A 17273-nucleotide genomic window follows, 5' to 3' on the forward strand; every position below is an offset into this window, starting at 1 on the left:
TCCTCAAATGCAACAGCTCTCCATACCTCCGAGGGGGCAAAGCGCAGTAACGAAGGCAAGGCAGGCAGCAGGGGATGGGGGATGGCTGTCCACAGGCCACTCTGACGGCAGACAAACCCGACAACCCGCAAGTCACCCCAGGGGGGGACAGGGTTGTTGCCCTACAGCTCACCGCTGTGGGAAGTCCACAGCGTCTCTTGCAATCAGTTCCTATGCGGTCTGTGGCTCCAGTATTTGCTTTTCAGAAATCTCCGAGCGCTCGCCACGTTTCCGTGGTAACGCTGAGCAATCCGATGTGGGTTATTTGCAGAATCGAGGTGCTGGTGCACTCTCCCTTCCGAGCCCTGCAGCAGTTTTGTCTTTGCACACCAGAAGCTGCAGGTGTGCTGCAATAACGGTGATGTGTTCTTCACTGCAACTCCTCCGTTGGCGTGCAGGTCAGGAGGTACGCTCACCAGATTCCCCTCGTGCCGGCAGTACCTGGCGAATGGACCGAAGCAGCCCCGGGATGGGAAGCGTGCAGACCTCAGCCAGGTCCCCGTTGCCCCTCTGTCCCCGTGGAGGCACAGCCCCCTGTTTAGTCAGCATCTCTGTCCTGTGCCTATGAACCCACAGGCGCTGTAATTCCTGCCAGTGTCCACAGGACTGATGGGTCTAACACACCAATACAACCCCGATGGGAAAAGTGGAAAAGCTGTTTCACACAGAGCCAAAGCCCAGGCTGCCCAGCACTGCAGGAGAGCAGAGGATGCCGCTGCTGTCAGCTCTTCACCCAGCACTATCGCCACCAAAATACCTTCCTGCCTGCTGGCTAACCACTGCTGATGGAAACACATGGCGCTTTCAATTTATTTCGTCTCTGTGGCCTAAAACTCTTCCCGTGTCCAACCACAGCCGCCTGGCTATAGCCCGTCACACCCATCATTTCCTATCCAAATGCAAACCAAGCCAGGACTTCTCAGCATCCACGACGAGACAATTATCAGGAGCGCTCAGCCTAGCCAGGTCATTTAAATTATTAAAATAAGAAGGAACTGCACAGGCTGGATCCTAGCAAAGCAATTTGTATATTATTCTTTCTTCTAATGAAAGTGAAAAGCTGTCTAATTTTGAAGTAAGAGCTTCGCATCTCAACAACAAACCAAGACTTTGCAAGGGGAGGTTGGGCCCATTTCCATCACAGTCTGAAGGCAGCCGGAGCAAGAGCAGAAAGGTCTTTTTGTGATGCCGCTGCTGTCAGGAGCAGCCCAAACATCCACAGGTCACGGTCTGTTCACTGGAGAGGGGCTCTGCCACTGCAGCCAAAGCCCCAGAACGAGCCCGACGTGCCCCAAAGCGGCTCCCGACAAAATGGTTCAAGTGCGCGAGATGCTCGTTCCTGCCCGGGACACGGCTCATGGCTTCGCTTTAGGGATCGTGGGTGGCTGCGAGGCACCCGGAGCAGCTGGAGGGCCGAGTCGGGCAGATCCCTGCAGTGACGGGGACACCCCAGGAGAAGCAAGAAGGCATAAGGACATTTAAAGATCTAATTGCCTTTTTAACGCAATTTTATCTGGGGAAAACGCTGGCTCCCAAAAGCTTTGTCCAGGCATAAAGCACATTTCCAGCGTTCATAACTTTGATCCATTTGAACAGATCGCTAGCAGCCCAAGCATTTCGTTACTGGGTGTATTTAACCGCTCCTTTGAATTCTAACCCTAAATTCTGACCCTACGATCCCCCCGGCTCCCCGGCCGCGGGGGCCGGGCACGGCGGGGCCCGCTCCTCCCGCCCCGCGGGGCTGCAGGGCCGCGCTGGGAGGCCCCCGCGCGGCTCCTCCGGCCAGCGGCCGCCGGGAGGGGCCGGGCCCGGCGCTCACCGCCCACCGGTGGGGCGGGCGCGGAGGGCGGCCCGGGCGGTGCTGCTGCCTCGGCCCCGCCCGTGAGGGGATCCCGGGCGGCGGCAGCGGGAGCGCGGCGGCGGCGGCAGGCAGGCAGGCAGGTAGGTAGGTGGGTAGGTGGGTGGGTGGGTGAGCGGGGCGGCGGCGGCAAGATGGCGGCGTAGCGGCGCTCGTCAGCTCGGCTCCCGCCCTGCCAGGCGGCGCCCGGCCCCGCCATGAAGCTCGTCATCCTGGAGACGTACGCGCAGGCCAGCGAGTGGGCCGCCAAGTACATCCGCAACCGCATCGTCCACTTCGGGCCCGGCCCCGGGCGCTTCTTCACGCTGGGGCTGCCCACAGGTGGGTGCCGGGGTCGGGGCCGGGAGCGGGGCCGGGGCCGGGGGCCCTTCCCCGGGGCTGAGGCGGCGGCTTCCCCGCAGGCAGCACGCCGCTGGGCTGCTACAGGAAGCTGGTGGAGTACTGCCGGAACGGGGACCTCTCCTTCAAGTACGTGAAAACCTTCAACATGGACGAGTACGTGGGTGAGTGCCCGCACGCAAGAAGTATTTGGCTTTCGTTACCTATTTTGCTGTATATTGTATGTATCTGCCTGTATAGCACAAGTGTCCAGTTACTGAGGCAGGGCTGCCAGCCTGCTGAAGGGGCTGATGTGCTCCCAGCACTCGGACCGCAGACAGTGACAGAATCACAGCGTCGTATAGGTTGGAAAAGACCTTTAAGATCATCAAGTCCAACTGTAAAAGTCCAACCAGTCTTGTTAGCGCATGGTGGGCGCAGAAAATCCCACCTGCAAAAGGTTTACGGTAGGAAGGATAAAATCTGCATTAGCCAAGGGAGTTAACAGGGACAACTTGAAAACCTGTGTAAAATATTAAAGAGTATCTGGTGTTGCCTGGTATTACATACACTAGACACTGCTGTATTTTACCTAAACTTAGGTACTGATCAACTCAGGATCCCTCTTATCATTGCAGTCTGAGATAGCGTGCAATATTAACTACCACCTTTGCTCTGGGATTATTAGCTCCAGGTCTCTTATAAAGACCAATGTGTTTACCTGTCCGAGTGCCCTTCCGTAACCGACATGCACTCCTGTTAAGATAGCAGAGGACCGTTTCATTCATGAAGCTGTGATGAAATAGCCTCTTCAGAAGAAAGAGTACAGAGAGATTAGTGGGCAAGCCTAAAGCTCCAAAGGTGAAAAACATACAGGCTAAATGTTTGCTATTGCTAATTTTACCCTGGCCAAGAAGTTTTTCTGTGAACAATCCTAATTAAGCAGCATTAGGGAATAGGCAGTCCAGTGTGGGTTTATAGCATTCAAGGGGACAAAAATTATGCAGTAAGTTATTTCCCAGGCTTCTGCCCAGTTTTTTAATCGTTCTTGCTAATACAAACTGGTAGGAATGCTGAAAAGGTAGTAACAGATGAGGCACATTGCGTGCCTGCTTTTCTGGAACATCCATTGCATGTTAGTATGAGCATGTGTCTTACAGGAGCTATTGTGATTGATTTAATTTTGCTATTTAGGGAAATAAAAACAACCTAAGAAAGTTGAGGGAGTCACAAATGACAGAGACAGCAGTGCTCTATTACCAAAGCCACTGCAAGGGCGTATAGGTGGTTTACGTTATGTGTGATATTCTTTCAGTTGGTCTTAGTCCCGTGCATGCTCTGTTACCAGGTCTCCCAAGGGACCACCCGGAAAGTTACCATTCCTTCATGTGGAATAACTTCTTTAAGCATATTGACATCTCAGCAGAAAACGTTCACATTTTGGATGGGAACGCACCTGATCTACAAGCAGAGTGTGACGCATTTGAGGATAAAATCAAAGCAGCTGGAGGAATTGAACTCTTTGTTGGAGGTAAAAACCTGAAGGACTAGGGGTCTCTCAACACTGGCAGGAACTGCTGCCTTTCCTCCACCAGCTATCTCATTCATTATCAGGAGAGTTCATTTTCAGTGCAGTTCAGTGGATTTGCAGTGAAAGCCAACCCATACACCATCGCACTGGGCGCTTGTGTGCTGGCAGCCTTGTCTTCCAATGTACTGCTCCCCCAGTTTTAAGTATTTCAATCCAGTAAGTGAATTGTTCAGGAAATGATTAGCAGGAGAAACAGGCAGGGCTAGAATTGTACCAAATACAAAATGTACTACAGTTGCCAGTGCTAACAGGAAACTGCTAGGAGTAGTCGGAGTCCTCTGAGCCAACAGGAGCTTAACGCGAGCTTTTCCCATCAGTTTGCCTTAAGATTCTGCCACCTACTTGTCGTCTTGTTGTCCCAGGACAATTAGGGAAGAGTCTCTGTTGGCTTCAGAGAGGGCTTTTGCTATCATTCCTACCAGAAACAAATTTGAGCTTGAGGAGAAAAACTGCAAGAGTTTTTCTCAGATCTGTATCTATTCCTGATGCATTGAATGTCCTTCTAATAGGAGTGCTGCCAGCTCTGCTTCCTACAATAGGCATTACAGCCACTGACCTACTTCTCAAACTGTCTCTGTCACAGGTATTGGCCCAGACGGTCACATTGCCTTCAATGAGCCTGGATCAAGTTTGGTATCCAGGACGCGAGTGAAGACCTTGGCTATGGACACTATCTTGGCTAACGCCAGGTTCTTTGATGGTGACCTCTCCAAAGTCCCCACAATGGCTTTGACGGTTGGAGTAGGCACTGTCATGGATGCCAGAGAGGTTAGGAGAAAAGCAGTGACTTCATACGGTAGCTACTGAGCAGGGCTTCCTGGAGTAGCTGAAGACTGTCAGTCTTGGAGCAGCATTGCACCCTGCTGGCGTAGGCCAGGTTATGCTTTTCCTGCCACAGACAGCTGAACACCTGATCCTCCTGTTCTCTTGCATCCTGCAACATTATGGAAAGGCTCTTGCTCTGTCTTCCATTTTTGCTCTACTAACACTTAGGTTTGTGTAACCCTGTGGTACAGTTGTGATCCACAGGGAGCGAGAAAGGTTTGGGAGGATGTCTTTGGTTAAGGATCTCATCTGGGGAAATGACTGCAAGAATCATTGGTTGACCTGATGTTACACCAGCAGATCATGAAAACCGTATAGCTTTTCATGAGTCTACACCTTGCTTTGTACTTGTTAAGTCTCGGCGTATAGGTGCCTAACAGGGGAGCTCAAAGGATCCAAATCATTAAAATGACCCACCAGGCTATGATTTAATTGTCAAATACAACGCAGCCAGAGCAAACAGAATTGTGATCCAAGGAAGTGCGTCTGCGGAGGATGACAGAGATATCCCCCTGTTAGGGACTGGGGCAGCTCTCTCTTAGTTCAGCAGGGTGTGGGTGTGCTTTCTCTGAACGCATTTTCTAGACCCTAACTTCCACTCTCTGTATCTCGGAGTCCAGGTGATGATTCTTATCACAGGAGCCCACAAAGCCTTTGCTTTGTACAAAGCCATTGAGGAAGGTGTCAACCACATGTGGACAGTATCTGCTTTCCAGCAACACCCCAACACTGTGTTTGTGTGTGATGAGGATGCCACGCTGGAACTCAAAGTTAAGACGGTGAAATACTTTAAAGGTGAGTGTTTGACCAGACCAAGCAGCTGTTGTACTTAGTTTTTAAGTGGCAAAAGCCGTGCTTTGCGTTGTATGTTTCTGCGTAATCAACTCCCAAAGGAGTACATCCCTTAAATGTAACAGCTGAGATGTACAGCCATAATAAAAGTGTAAAGGTAATGCTTAACTGTGTGGGCATGGGAGCAAAGGAACAAGAACTCTAGTAATGCCTAATTTCATTAGCATCCAATCAATGAGAATTTTGCTTTATTATGTCTACTTAAGCCATCTTTTTACTTGCTACATTAGGTTTAATGCTGGTTCACAACAAGCTTGTGGAACCCTTATACAGCATGAAGGAGACGGGAGCAGAAAGAAGCCAGTCTAAGAAGCCATACAGCGATTAATCTCTGGCTGTTCAGAGTAACGCTGAACCAGCTTTTCTGTTGAAAACCAGCTGTGAAGAAAGGGAATTGCTGCAGAAACTCATTCATATTTGTTCTTAAATTAGCAAAATGATTATGTGCTTGCTTCTCTCCATTAAAAAGACAGATGCAACACCTGCCTTAATTAACCAAATGAGGATGGGATCCAGTATACTGTGTTCCACAAACTTCCGCCCCTAGCTTATTCTCTGAAGGTAAAGTCAATGGAGAATGAGTTGTTTAATCTATGAAGCAACCATATTCACATGGACTGAAGGCCCCAAAACTTAAATGTGAAGACACGTGAAAGTACAACGTTGCTGAAACCAAATGGGTAATCACTTTGGGATGTATTCCTTGCAACGACGAGGGGTACCTTTTTGCGTCACTGCCCCGCCACAATACACTCCTACATTACAGACATTTAAAATGGGAACTGAGCTTGTTCAGCGTGGAGAAGGGAAAGCTTCAGCGTGACCTCATAGCAGCGTGTTTCATGGCTACAAGGAGGTCACCAAGAAGATGAAGCCAGGTTCTCCTGGGCTGTGTGCGGGGGGACGATGAGGAGAGACAACGGGGCCTGAGTTGAGACAAGATGCTCAGACTGGATACAGGGAAAAAACCGACCCATGAGCACAGTCAGGCAGTGGGGCAGGTTCCCCAGCGAGGCTGCGCAGTCTCTGTCCTTAAGAGGTTTTCAAGACCTGACTGGATAAAGGCCTGGCTGAACCCCGCTTTGAGCGAGATGTTGGACTTGGTGAGACCATCTCAGCAAAAGGGAGGCTACAGACAGCATTCATCAGTGCTGTATTAGTAATGCAGTACCATTAATGCAGTTAATGGTTAGTTTATGCATCTATATGATTTTTATTTGTTGTCACACAAGAAGACTTACATGTTCAGTTTCAGGGTATAATTTTCTATGCCCTGGTGCTTTATGATGTACTACAGGAGGATAGATTTGTTCAGATTAAGCACAAATGACTTCTCTCTGTGCTGCTCAGTACTGTTACTGTGTCACTGCAGAGCCTGAAGCAGTTAAGTTCTCTCTCCCTCCTGCCCATGCTTTACATTGCAACAAGGAAATGCCAAATAGGTCTCAAAGGAAACACTCTGTTCCCTCTGGCCTCGGCCCATGTTTAATTACAGTTGTCCACACAGGCAGACAACAGCCTGTACTGGCAAGACCCCACCAATTCTGAAACTTGATTCCTGGGTTTCCTATCAAATGCTATCAAGTGAGGGGCAAGACAAACTGGGGAGCATTTATTTTCTTTATGCAGAAATTTTGTAAGCTGTTGATCTGTAATGTAACTTTCTACAGTACACGTCTTAATTTTTTCTAAATGGTCACATTGACTATATCTGCTGCTCAGTCTCACTGCGCTAGCGAAACACAGAACAGTTTATGTGGCTGAACGGGACTCATAACACCATCTTTGAACAGCAACAACACAACCTTCAAAGCGTGAGAAAGACCTGTTATTTTGCACAAGATTTCTCTATCGCCTAGAACCAAAGCTGTATTGAAAACAGTTTGGTAAAAATAGTTACTGCTGCTCCCTCCTTCAGGAGCTCCCTGCCCTGTCCAGGGTTTGCTGGCAAGTCTCCACCAAGCACCTGCTAGGGTTCTGTCCTGCCAGGCAGCAGCCATTTCATTAAAAAAGGGGGGGATCTTTAAAGGAGAAAAGAGGTCACAGCTCTCCACCTTTTACCACAAAATGTCTGCAAATAATCTAACACTCATTCTGTGCATGCACAGAAACGGAGAAAGTGAGGAGGTCTGCAAGAAGGAAAAGTAGACACTGAGGAAGAAACTCTGTGCCACGTTACCAGAGTTGCCTGCCTTGCTCTCTGGGGGTGAAGACAGGTTCTGGTTTTACCTGTCCCACCTTTGCAACACCAGCTGATTGTGCTACAAGTGCAGTCACCTCCTTGCCCTCTCCTCAGAGGGTCTGTCCTCCTCTGCAGAATACAGGACCTCCAGCCCAGAATACGTCCTCACTGCAGAATATGGGGCCTCCAGCCCAGGGGCCCCCCGAGTGCCCAGAATTCATAGACAGAGTGGTGACTACATCACTCTTCCTTGTTTCTCCACACAAAGTTCTTGAAAGCAGAGGTAGTTCATTGCAACATCTTCAAATACCTCACCATAGCACTTGGGCTGTGGTAGCTCTGGCAGACATCCCCGGCCACAGCTTTTCATCCCAACGTACCCTCTGGCATCCAGGCCCTGCCCTCAGCCCACCTCTGTCCTGGCAGAAGGGACATGCCCGGCCTCCTGTAGGTGCAAGAGATCCAACACCATCTCCTCCATCCGGGCAGGAAAACGGCGTTTAAGCACATGCTGCTTGTCACAAATGTTCCCCATCTGCCCACATACGCAGCTTAGTGGGAAGAAAGCCCCCTCCGAAAGCAGGCAGCTTTTGGACTCGGCCTGTAGAGTTAAAAATTGTGGCCAGAGTGGAAACTACTGTGGGGATTGGAGCTAAAAGCTGGCTCCATGCAATGCAGTGCTCCCAGAGTAGTGTCATGATAGCCACTGCCTATCAGTTAGGGAAAAAACAGGGCTCTTTGGGCGTGAGGGCACTTTGCGTACATGAACCTCCAAAGTCTATCAGCAGTTCTGTCTATCAGCAGAACACATCCTGTGCCACCTTCACTTGAGAGCTTTGCGTGAGCCCAGGCCTGGTCTATGTCATTCCACAGACAACCACGTGAGTGGGCGCCTCGGCCCCGTGGCACACAAGCACTAGAGGTGACCACCGCCCAGACGCAGAACAGAGCTCTGTCCCCCACGCTGACCTGTGCTGCCATGTACGTGCCATAATGAAGACAAACAGGGAGACAACTATGTTTACCATATTAAAGTGAATTTAGTGCATGTGAAAGGTGCAGGAAATACAATTTAAACCATACACAACGTAAACTTCCCCTACACACTAGCGTATAGCCTAAACCAAGACGAGATCCGCTCTTACCATCTCATATTTTAATCACTGCCAATTCTAACAGTACAGACTTCATCCTCTGTGAAAGGAACTAAATCAGCACTCATTTTGGCCAGATATCAGAGTATAAATTTATTTACTATCAGTCAAAACTGAGTGAGAGGTGTCCACCTTAAGTTTCTGAAGAGCCTTCCAGCTCCTGAGCTACCCATCCAGACCCTGCTATTTGTTTTGAACACAGCACATGCAGTTTTAATTTCAAAATAAATTTGTAGACCATTCTGCAAGTGGAAAAGCTTCTAAAAAATTAGTGGTTCCCTCCAGTAATTACCTTCATGCTCACAAAACTACTTACTGAGCTTTTAGGGGAAACAATTTGGTTTTTGAAATAATCTGAAGTGCAAAAACAGTGGAAATAAGGGATCTAGTCCAGAAGCAAAACTATCAACTAATCAAATTTCTTATATGAAGAGTTAGTAAAAAATAAATTACTTCATCATCTGAGAAGACAAGGTAATTTTCAGTATCTTGAAGAATTCAAGTTAATCTCAACTATGTATCCATAAAAATGTGTTTCACTATCTGACTGATACTTTTCACCCTCTTGCTGGCCACGCACTCAGTTCATTGCCTTAGCACTCATCACTGTCAAAACAAGGAGAGACAACGTGAGTGAATACAACAGCAACACTGAGATGAGTCACCAAACCGATGCAGACTGCTGGAAATGGTTGTTGGTCATTTCCTCCCAAAGCATTCAGTAATGCAAAGACCCAGGCATTACAGCCAGCAAGGAGGGGGTTAGGGATAATCAACTTCAACATCGTTAGAAAGCATCAGTGACAAAGCAATGAGCTTGTTTTCAGAGAAACAGGTCAGGAAATGCTATAGCAGCAACAGGCTCTGTTGCTGAATACAGAAGAAATTTTCTGTATTGTATCAGAAAACTTTCCCTGTCCAAGCAGCATCACTAAACAGCTCCAGAAAGAGCACTACAGCTATCATAAAACTGCCCTAAAACCCACAATGGATACGAGCCAAGATCTTCGAAAGGTCAGTCTCCCTAAAGGAAACCCCCAAATATGTCTATGATTTGGGGCTTCAGTTTAGTTTGTTTGCTTGTGAAAAAGGGGCACCTCTTAGTATATATTTTTCCAGTAATTTTCCAACTTCTGACTGGTTGTATTTGTCTTTAACAATCGATATGATTATTAGGGCCTTCAGTGGTGATCCTGACCACAGGATGGGTAAAATCGTCTCCTTTGGTTTTGGCAACAGCCTCTGAAGTGTGAGTATCCTGCAGCGCAAGGTAGTTATCATTCTTCTATCACGTAATGGAAGTGAAAAGCAAACAAACTTGACACAAAAATGGAAAGCATCTGTCTCTGGTTTGTTCAGCTTTTGTTGCTAGAGAAAGCTACTAGTCTTCATCTTCAGCTTCCCAGAACTCACCATCAATATGCATGGCTTGAAACAATCTGCAAGACAGCCAATAATTTACATCAGGATGTAAAAAAAGTCAAACGTACAAAAAGAACATCAATCTAAATGTGACCAAAAATACAAAAGCAGCAAGTTTCACAATTTTTGTCCGTATCATAAACACTCACACTGCAATCATCAAATAAGCAATTAAAGCAAATAGCAATTAAAATAAGCTACTCTGCACTTCCACAGCACATGATACTAGAAGGTTGTACAGCACCTTCCAAACATGATGTCTCAAGAAATCCCTGAAAACATTAGTAATCCAAACGGTAGTAAGTTACCTAGCATGCTGCCATTCCTAGCTGATCTTTAGGCAGTACATAATCAGCAGCCAAGCCTGCCTGTTCTGAATGGCTTGCAATCTAATCGGACAATACAGAGCTGGGCAAACAACTACACCATATAAGCAGGGGGAGGGGGAACAAAAGGGAAGAAAATGGGTTTTTTATAAAACAGATGAGCTTAGTCAAGATGTGTAGAGCTTAAGCTAAACTAAAAAGAACACCAGAAGAAAAATAGAAAGGAAAACAGGGTAGGAAGTGAAAAAATTACTTTTGGGAAAAGAGGGGATGCTGAAAAAGAAGGGCTAAGAACAAGAAAAAAATAAATCCTGTCAGTCACATCTATTACAGCAGAACAGACGGTGGAGGATTGAGTAAACTCTCGGTATTTTGACTTTTGTATCCAGGCACTATGTATCACAGCGATGGGCACATGACCCAACGGAATACACACAAGCTTAGAGGCTGCCATTATTACACCTCTCTGACCTGCCTGCCCTTTCATTTGTCCAGATGGCAGTGGCATCCTTTGTCTCTTGATAGACCCCTAATAGTAATGATGTAAGCCAAGTTTGCAGCTTTTTTACCCAAACCCTTGTGTTGCGCTATCATATACCCGAGCATCTGCAAGGAAACATTTCATTACAGGCTGTCTCTCGGTCAGAGGCAGCAAGTAAAGCATCAGGAATAGGCCCAGAAGACTTCTCCAGAATTTTAAAACGAAAGTCCTTAAAAAGCAAAACCATATCCCCAATCACTCCTGAATTTTTTATTGTTACTGTCGGGTGCTTGTAAGTGTAAATACTTGAGAGAAGAAACTGTGCCTTAAACTGTATAGCTACAAATTTCAAGGTAAGAATAATCTGGGAGAGACTATAAGAAAAAGTAGAAAAGTAAGTGGTTCGGCACTAGAAGAACTACATGTAAATACATACCTATTAAAGCATGGGGAAGATGGATCATTGAAGTGCCTGTATGGGTTCACCCTTGACAGAGAACCCATACAAAGCCAGCAGAAATACCGCATGCAGCCAGTACACGTCATTTTGTTACAACCATCTAGTTTCTAAGAGGAAGAAAACAAGAAATGGCAATAACAAAATCTTACCACGTCAGTCTTCAGGCCTGTCTCTATATGATAACAGTCCTCAAAAACGCATCAACTAATGAATACGTTTTACCCTGACTCTATCATACCACTGATATTTTTTCACTGTTCAAAAGAACGAGGAGCTAGAATCACAGAATTGTAAATTGGCTATAATACTAATGATACTGGAAATTAATATTTTTCTGAAGCTTGTTGTATTTCCTGGCGGTAGTCTGAAACAGCAGTAGCCTTGAAACACATGGAAAACAAAGGGGTTCATACGGATCCATAGTCAACCTGGATCTTTTTAGTATTGGAGTCTGAAAAATACCAGTTGCTGTATTTACTCAAGTTGCTGAGTTCCAGAAACATCACCTCCTTTTCTGTCTAACACAGACAGAAATGGAAAGTTCTCTTACCGTTTCCTAGAAATTCACCTTCCCTGGTGAACTTGGAGGCTACAAACAAAGCTCTGTTCTAGCCTAAATACAGAACTGACTGAATTTATGTTCATTTCTGTTTCGAGTAACTATGATTCTTCAGCCTTGCCCCTTCATGCTTACCTCTATATGAGTGCCACAGCAAGGACAAGACTTTGAGTTCTTTTCTAGCCATTCTTTACTCTCCATCTCCTCAAGGGCTTTCTGAATCACTCGTTTGCCATAGCGTTGTTCCAAAAATCTTTTAGTTGCCTCATCTGCTTCTAAATATTCATTTCGCAAATCCATTAATTTCTCTGGGGAATAAAACAAAACAAAGAAACCCAAACAAAACAGCTTTGTGATATATTATATAAAGAAGTCCAGCTAATAACAGCATAAAGTATTCTCAAAGGAAACTAACATCGTTAATTAAAAAGTAAAACATTAGAATATGTAAGAAAAAGATGAGAATATTAAAACCCCTCTACCTCAAAATTGAACGGTTTTACGTTGTTTCATTATAAAAGAGACCAGTCGATGGAATTAGAACAAGTCTACAATGTCAAATAAACTGAAAAATTGAAACATTTTTTCTGAACATACATTTAATGAAACTTTGTCACAGGATTTTGAGGCCAAACAGGCAGAGGAGCATCCACCTGATTCCGATATCAACTCTGACAACAGAAAGTAGTGGATTCACAGGAAAGGGTAAAAAAAGGCACACACAAAATTATTCTTCCCCTGCTATGGCCTCTCAGCATTTGGCAATCAGCAGTGTAGGGACCTCCTGAGCTGTGGAGTGTCATCAAAGGAATAACTTTTAATTGCCAGCAACAGACCTACTCCAAATGAATCTGGCTAATCTTTTAGAAAGCTCACGTGGTGATGAGTTTCCTTGCTTAATTTCTGACTTTCAGTCTTTTTCACACAAGACTTAATTGTTTCTCGATCCATTTCTGAAATACGATGACTCACCCGCAGTAACTTTACATGGAGAGACCCCGTGGTAAGTCATTTTACAGAGAGTACAAAAAGCATAGTTGCAACAGGAACATATGCCCATGGTGCAACCTGGTTCTTGCATGACTGGTGTCTGACAGCCCGGGCGAGGGCAATACACTACATCCGCCATCAGGTCCAAGCTAGACTGCAGAAGCAGGCGGTCGTAACGTGCAAACAACTGCTCTCCAACCAACTCTTTAACCTAAACAAAGATCAAAGAAAGATTATGTGCATCTGAAATTCTGAGCCTGCTAGCTTCAGCAAAAAACAGTAAGGCAATGAAAAAGTACCTACAGCTAGGATGAATCCACTTTACATTCTCCAACAGGTCATGAAAATATTATTAAAATAGCATTTCTAGGAGTAATTACATCAACTGAAAAGCATGCAGTGTCAAACGCAGTGGGCCATTAATTCAGGCCTCTGACCGATGCCAGTACTAATAGAGTGGGCACAATACGTGCCACGTGATCCAGTTTTAACTCCGATGCCTCTGTGTGGCTCAGAGCATGAAAAAAAACCGTCCCCAGGCACATTCACAATGCTCACCATGAAAAGCCAGACCTTGTCTTCTGTAATTATTGGTAAGTTAGCAGAACTCTGCCATCACTGCCTGCACACTTCTATTACCTGGCCAGGAGTAGCAACAGAAGAACACTTCGGTTCCGGACAGTTGAGACAGTGGACCTGCCCGTCCCTGATCTGTATTTCAAAGTAGTCCTTCAGGCATGCTTTGCAGTATACGTGGCTGCACTCGGTGAAGTACATACATTCACTGCCCAGCTTCTCACAGAAGCAGATATTGCACAAGTACATCTTGCTGTTAAAGCACTTCCTCCTCTGGGCCTGATCAAAGTCCAAGATTTCCCTAATCAGACTCAACAACGATTCCACATCCTGCACAGCTCTTGTATCGATTATTTCGTCTTCAGCTGCTGCAGAGCCTGCTGCACCACCACAATCCTTCTCAGCATCGAGAGGGACCAAAGGTGTCCTACTCTGCCCATTCCCTTGATGGCACATTTTTAGCTCATATGGGGAGGAAATATTCAGGTAACTCAGTGTTTCTTCCTTCAGAAACTGCATCCAGGCAAATAAGACCACACAGCCTCGATTCTCTTCCCATACGTTGTCTAAGTGTTTGCAAAGAGCACTGAGCTAGAAAAGAAAAAACAATTCCAGAAGTTCTGACAACTCGTTACTGTTTTCCTCTCCCATGGTCCCCCTTAGTGCATACTTAGATTTCAGATTCTGGAGGTTTTATATATACATAAAACACACATAAAAATAACGCTCACAGATGCAAGCTTTCACTCCTCAGAACGGTGACCAAATAAAAACAAGTAGGAAACAAAAAAAGAGCCAACCGAAAGAGCAATGCAATCGTTTATGTCTTAATTTTAGTTTCATCTACTACATTAACATCCCCAGAGCACTGTTAATTCTGAACTTACTCACGATCACAAAAGCTCTGTTAAAATGTTAAAACTATTTTGCAAACCTGGGCTTTGGAGAGCCATTTCCCACTGAGGGTAAACACCGGTGGGGAGGTTGATGGGTAGTCTGGTGGGAGTTCAAAATTCAGCACAAGGGGAGGCAGAAAGCAAACGGTGTATTCGAACCTGTTGCTCTGGAGGCCTTCTGTGGAATTGCCTGAATCAAAGATAATTGAGACAGTTTGAGAAATAACAAGAAAACTAATGAACTGTAACTGTTTATGACAGATATCTCTGTTCATTTGATAAATTTCTGGGTTTAAAATGATTTATTCAACCCTAAATAACAAAACTTCTCAGTGCAGTAAAATTTCATGGGGTTGTACGTATACGGTTAAATCAGTAAACACCAGTACTGTGAAATATCAGATCCTGCACAAACCAAGAACCGGGAAAGATGTATCCTCAAGGAAACAAAATAGTAAATGAACTTAAGTATTCCAAAGAAATACTATTACTCATCTCTAATTTTAAAATTCATTAAAGAGGTTATATGTAGGGGGATGAAATCACCCCCTCAGATACAAACCCCCACACCACCACCAGCACAGCAGAGGGTCAGTCATGGCCTCCTCTGGTCAGCGTTCCCATAGGTCGCTAACAGCAGCAACCATCTAAGCACGTCCCAGAAAATGAGCTTGGTAAAAACCAATTTCGGGATAACACAAAACGTCTCAACTCACCACTCACAAAAATTTTGAAGTTTTGGGGCAACTCCAGGCAAATTCTTGTTTCTCCTCCTTGGGCAGACTCGGCTCTCTTAAACTCCTCTTCGTCGTAAATGCTAGCCAAAGCCAGCAGCTCATCCTCCTGAGCTTCTTTGTCTTCTGAAGACATTTAAATTTTCTGTGGAGTTAACACCACTCTACAAGATCAACTGAGTTAACGCATCCCATTCAAATTATTAACTTGGGGTAGCTATTTTATACTACTATAGTAAGGTTTAGAAACCCAAGTAACTGATATACAACAATGTAAAATATAATTAAGCTTTTTTACAGGTTGAAAAAATATTGGTAGCCTCATAAAATAAAAAAGCACCTTAACAGAGCATTGAAAAGTCAAAAAGCAAAGTGTTAGTGGCTAAAGACAGCTGTAAGGGGGAAAAATAGCGAAATACACTGATGGCAAGTGACAGAGGGACATTTCATTAATGTTTGAAAGGGAAAATAGACTGAAAAACAAGAAAAAGGAATTAGTAGCAGTATCTCTCCTCCACTGTTCTAAAACAAACAAACAAAAAGCCCCATTTACGATTGAAGTTATTGAAGATATCAATAAGAAGCTTCAAATCCTACACAGATTCCTTCAAATCTTGTAGATGCACTCCTATATCATTTCAGTTCTAGATTTGGGGAAATAAAGCTATATGCAAGGGATTACCTTTTTATTCACAGCTGCACGGTGGCAAAGCTGGCGGTACTGCTTACTGACCAAGGACAGCCACGTTAGCAAGGCCAGAGCAGAGCCCCTGATCATTCCTCTGGGAGAACGGGAGGTCATGCGCTTTTTTTCACGTAAGGCATGGAAGATGTCGACTTTTGTCATCAAAGTGCATGCGGTGATGGCACCGGTACTTCTGAGCTGCCTGTAGCCAAACAAACAAGTGCACAGAGGGTTTAAAGTCCCCTCAGCGTTTTCATTATGAATGCTAACAAACGTTTCATTTGAGCAGGCACACTCAGTAATTCCAAATAATCTTTTTTGCAGCTCTAATAGCAGTAACTCGTTTATACGGATACGCTGCGATCACTGCAATTCCAACCGTCACCCGGACTAGCTCGGGAGCTGGTAAGGGCCCCGCTGAAGTCAACAGAAATCCCACCCTGCTGCTCCCCCCACGCCCCCCGGGCAGATTATTCGCTGCTGAACAGCAGAGAAGAGGCAGCCCTTCCAAACAAGCAGCACGGGGAAGAAAAAACATAACCAATGTACGGGGAGCGGTGGAAAGAACTAAAGAAAAAGGCAAATTTTCCCGTCAGTCCCCCCCGCAGGAGCAGCTGCACAACTGTTGTTTCGACCATTGCCATCTTTTCGCGCTGCCGCACCCGCCTAACGCACCAGGCGGCGGGGACAGCAGCGGCACCAGCCCAGCACCCCAGCCCGCCACCCCGCCCGGGGCTCCCGGGCCCGCCGGGCCGAGGCCGTGCGAGGCGGAGGGAGACCTGGGCCGCGCCGGGCGCTCCGCAGCCCACACGCCTCAGCGCTGCCGGCCACCACCCCACGTCCCTGCGGCACAGTACGGCCTGCTCCCGCGGCCCGGCCCGGCCCGCCACCCCTCTGCCCGGCGCGGCCCGCCCCGCCTCACCGGTTACCTCAGCCACGGGGCCGCCGCGGCCGCAGGCGTGCGGGCCCGGGGGCGGCGAGGCGGGGCACGGCCGGGCCCAGCCCAGCCCCTCACGGCACGGCACGGCACGGCCCGGCCCGCGCCGCGGCTGAGGAGAGGAGGGGAGGAGAGAGCAGCGAACGGCTGCCGGGCGCAGGCGGAGGCGCCGGCCCGCCCCTACCCCGCCGCGCTCCGACGGCAGAGGCCGCCCCGCGCCGCCGCAGCGCCCCCGGCGGCCCGGAGGACGGCAGCGCCTGGCCGGAGCCCGGGGCGCAGGCCGCGGCCCGGCCCGGGGAGCGCTGCGCAGCTCGGCTCAGGCGCGGGTTTCTGAGGGAACGGCTGCCGCCCGCAGGCTGAGCGGCCGCCCCAGCCACGGAGACGCTCA

The 17273-nt window shown here is 47.1% G+C and overlaps 2 protein-coding genes across 11 annotated transcripts; one reads left to right on the forward strand and one right to left on the reverse strand.

Annotated features, from left to right (window-relative positions):
• The first annotated feature begins 1821 nt into the window (after positions 1 to 1821).
• On the forward strand, positions 1822 to 7112 carry GNPDA1 (glucosamine-6-phosphate deaminase 1). Of its 8 annotated transcripts, none has more exons than XM_072873633.1 (7): positions 1822 to 1988; positions 2077 to 2218; positions 2299 to 2400; positions 3564 to 3746; positions 4390 to 4574; positions 5252 to 5426; positions 5714 to 7112. In XM_072873633.1, the coding sequence occupies exons 2-7, from the start codon at positions 2095 to 2097 to the stop codon at positions 5809 to 5811; spliced, it is 867 nt and encodes a 288-aa protein (XP_072729734.1). In that variant the 5' UTR covers positions 1822 to 1988; positions 2077 to 2094; the 3' UTR covers positions 5812 to 7112. The 8 variants fall into 8 exon arrangements, with proteins under 8 accessions (XP_072729734.1, XP_072729728.1, XP_072729727.1 ...); XM_072873627.1 differs by having other exon boundaries at positions 1822 to 1984; positions 2044 to 2218; positions 5714 to 7111; XM_072873626.1 differs by having other exon boundaries at positions 1822 to 1984; positions 2057 to 2218; positions 5714 to 7111.
• Positions 7113 to 7560: 448 nt separating this feature from the next.
• RNF14 (ring finger protein 14) lies at positions 7561 to 17097 on the reverse strand. Of its 3 annotated transcripts, none has more exons than XM_072873625.1 (9): positions 16878 to 17097; positions 15946 to 16150; positions 15246 to 15427; positions 14568 to 14719; positions 13697 to 14224; positions 13040 to 13268; positions 12203 to 12375; positions 11485 to 11615; positions 7561 to 10258 (listed from the first exon to the last, which is right to left on the reverse strand). In XM_072873625.1, the coding sequence occupies exons 3-9, from the start codon at positions 15397 to 15399 to the stop codon at positions 10201 to 10203; spliced, it is 1425 nt and encodes a 474-aa protein (XP_072729726.1). In that variant the 5' UTR covers positions 15400 to 15427; positions 15946 to 16150; positions 16878 to 17097; the 3' UTR covers positions 7561 to 10200. The 3 variants fall into 3 exon arrangements, with proteins under 3 accessions (XP_072729726.1, XP_072729724.1, XP_072729725.1); XM_072873623.1 differs by having other exon boundaries at positions 15246 to 15408; positions 16878 to 17096; XM_072873624.1 differs by having other exon boundaries at positions 15246 to 15408; positions 16871 to 17096.
• Positions 17098 to 17273: the final 176 nt, after the last annotated feature.

This window comes from Ciconia boyciana, chromosome 9 (assembly GCF_034638445.1).
Source record: "Ciconia boyciana chromosome 9, ASM3463844v1, whole genome shotgun sequence".
Lineage (NCBI taxonomy): Eukaryota > Metazoa > Chordata > Aves > Ciconiiformes > Ciconiidae > Ciconia > Ciconia boyciana.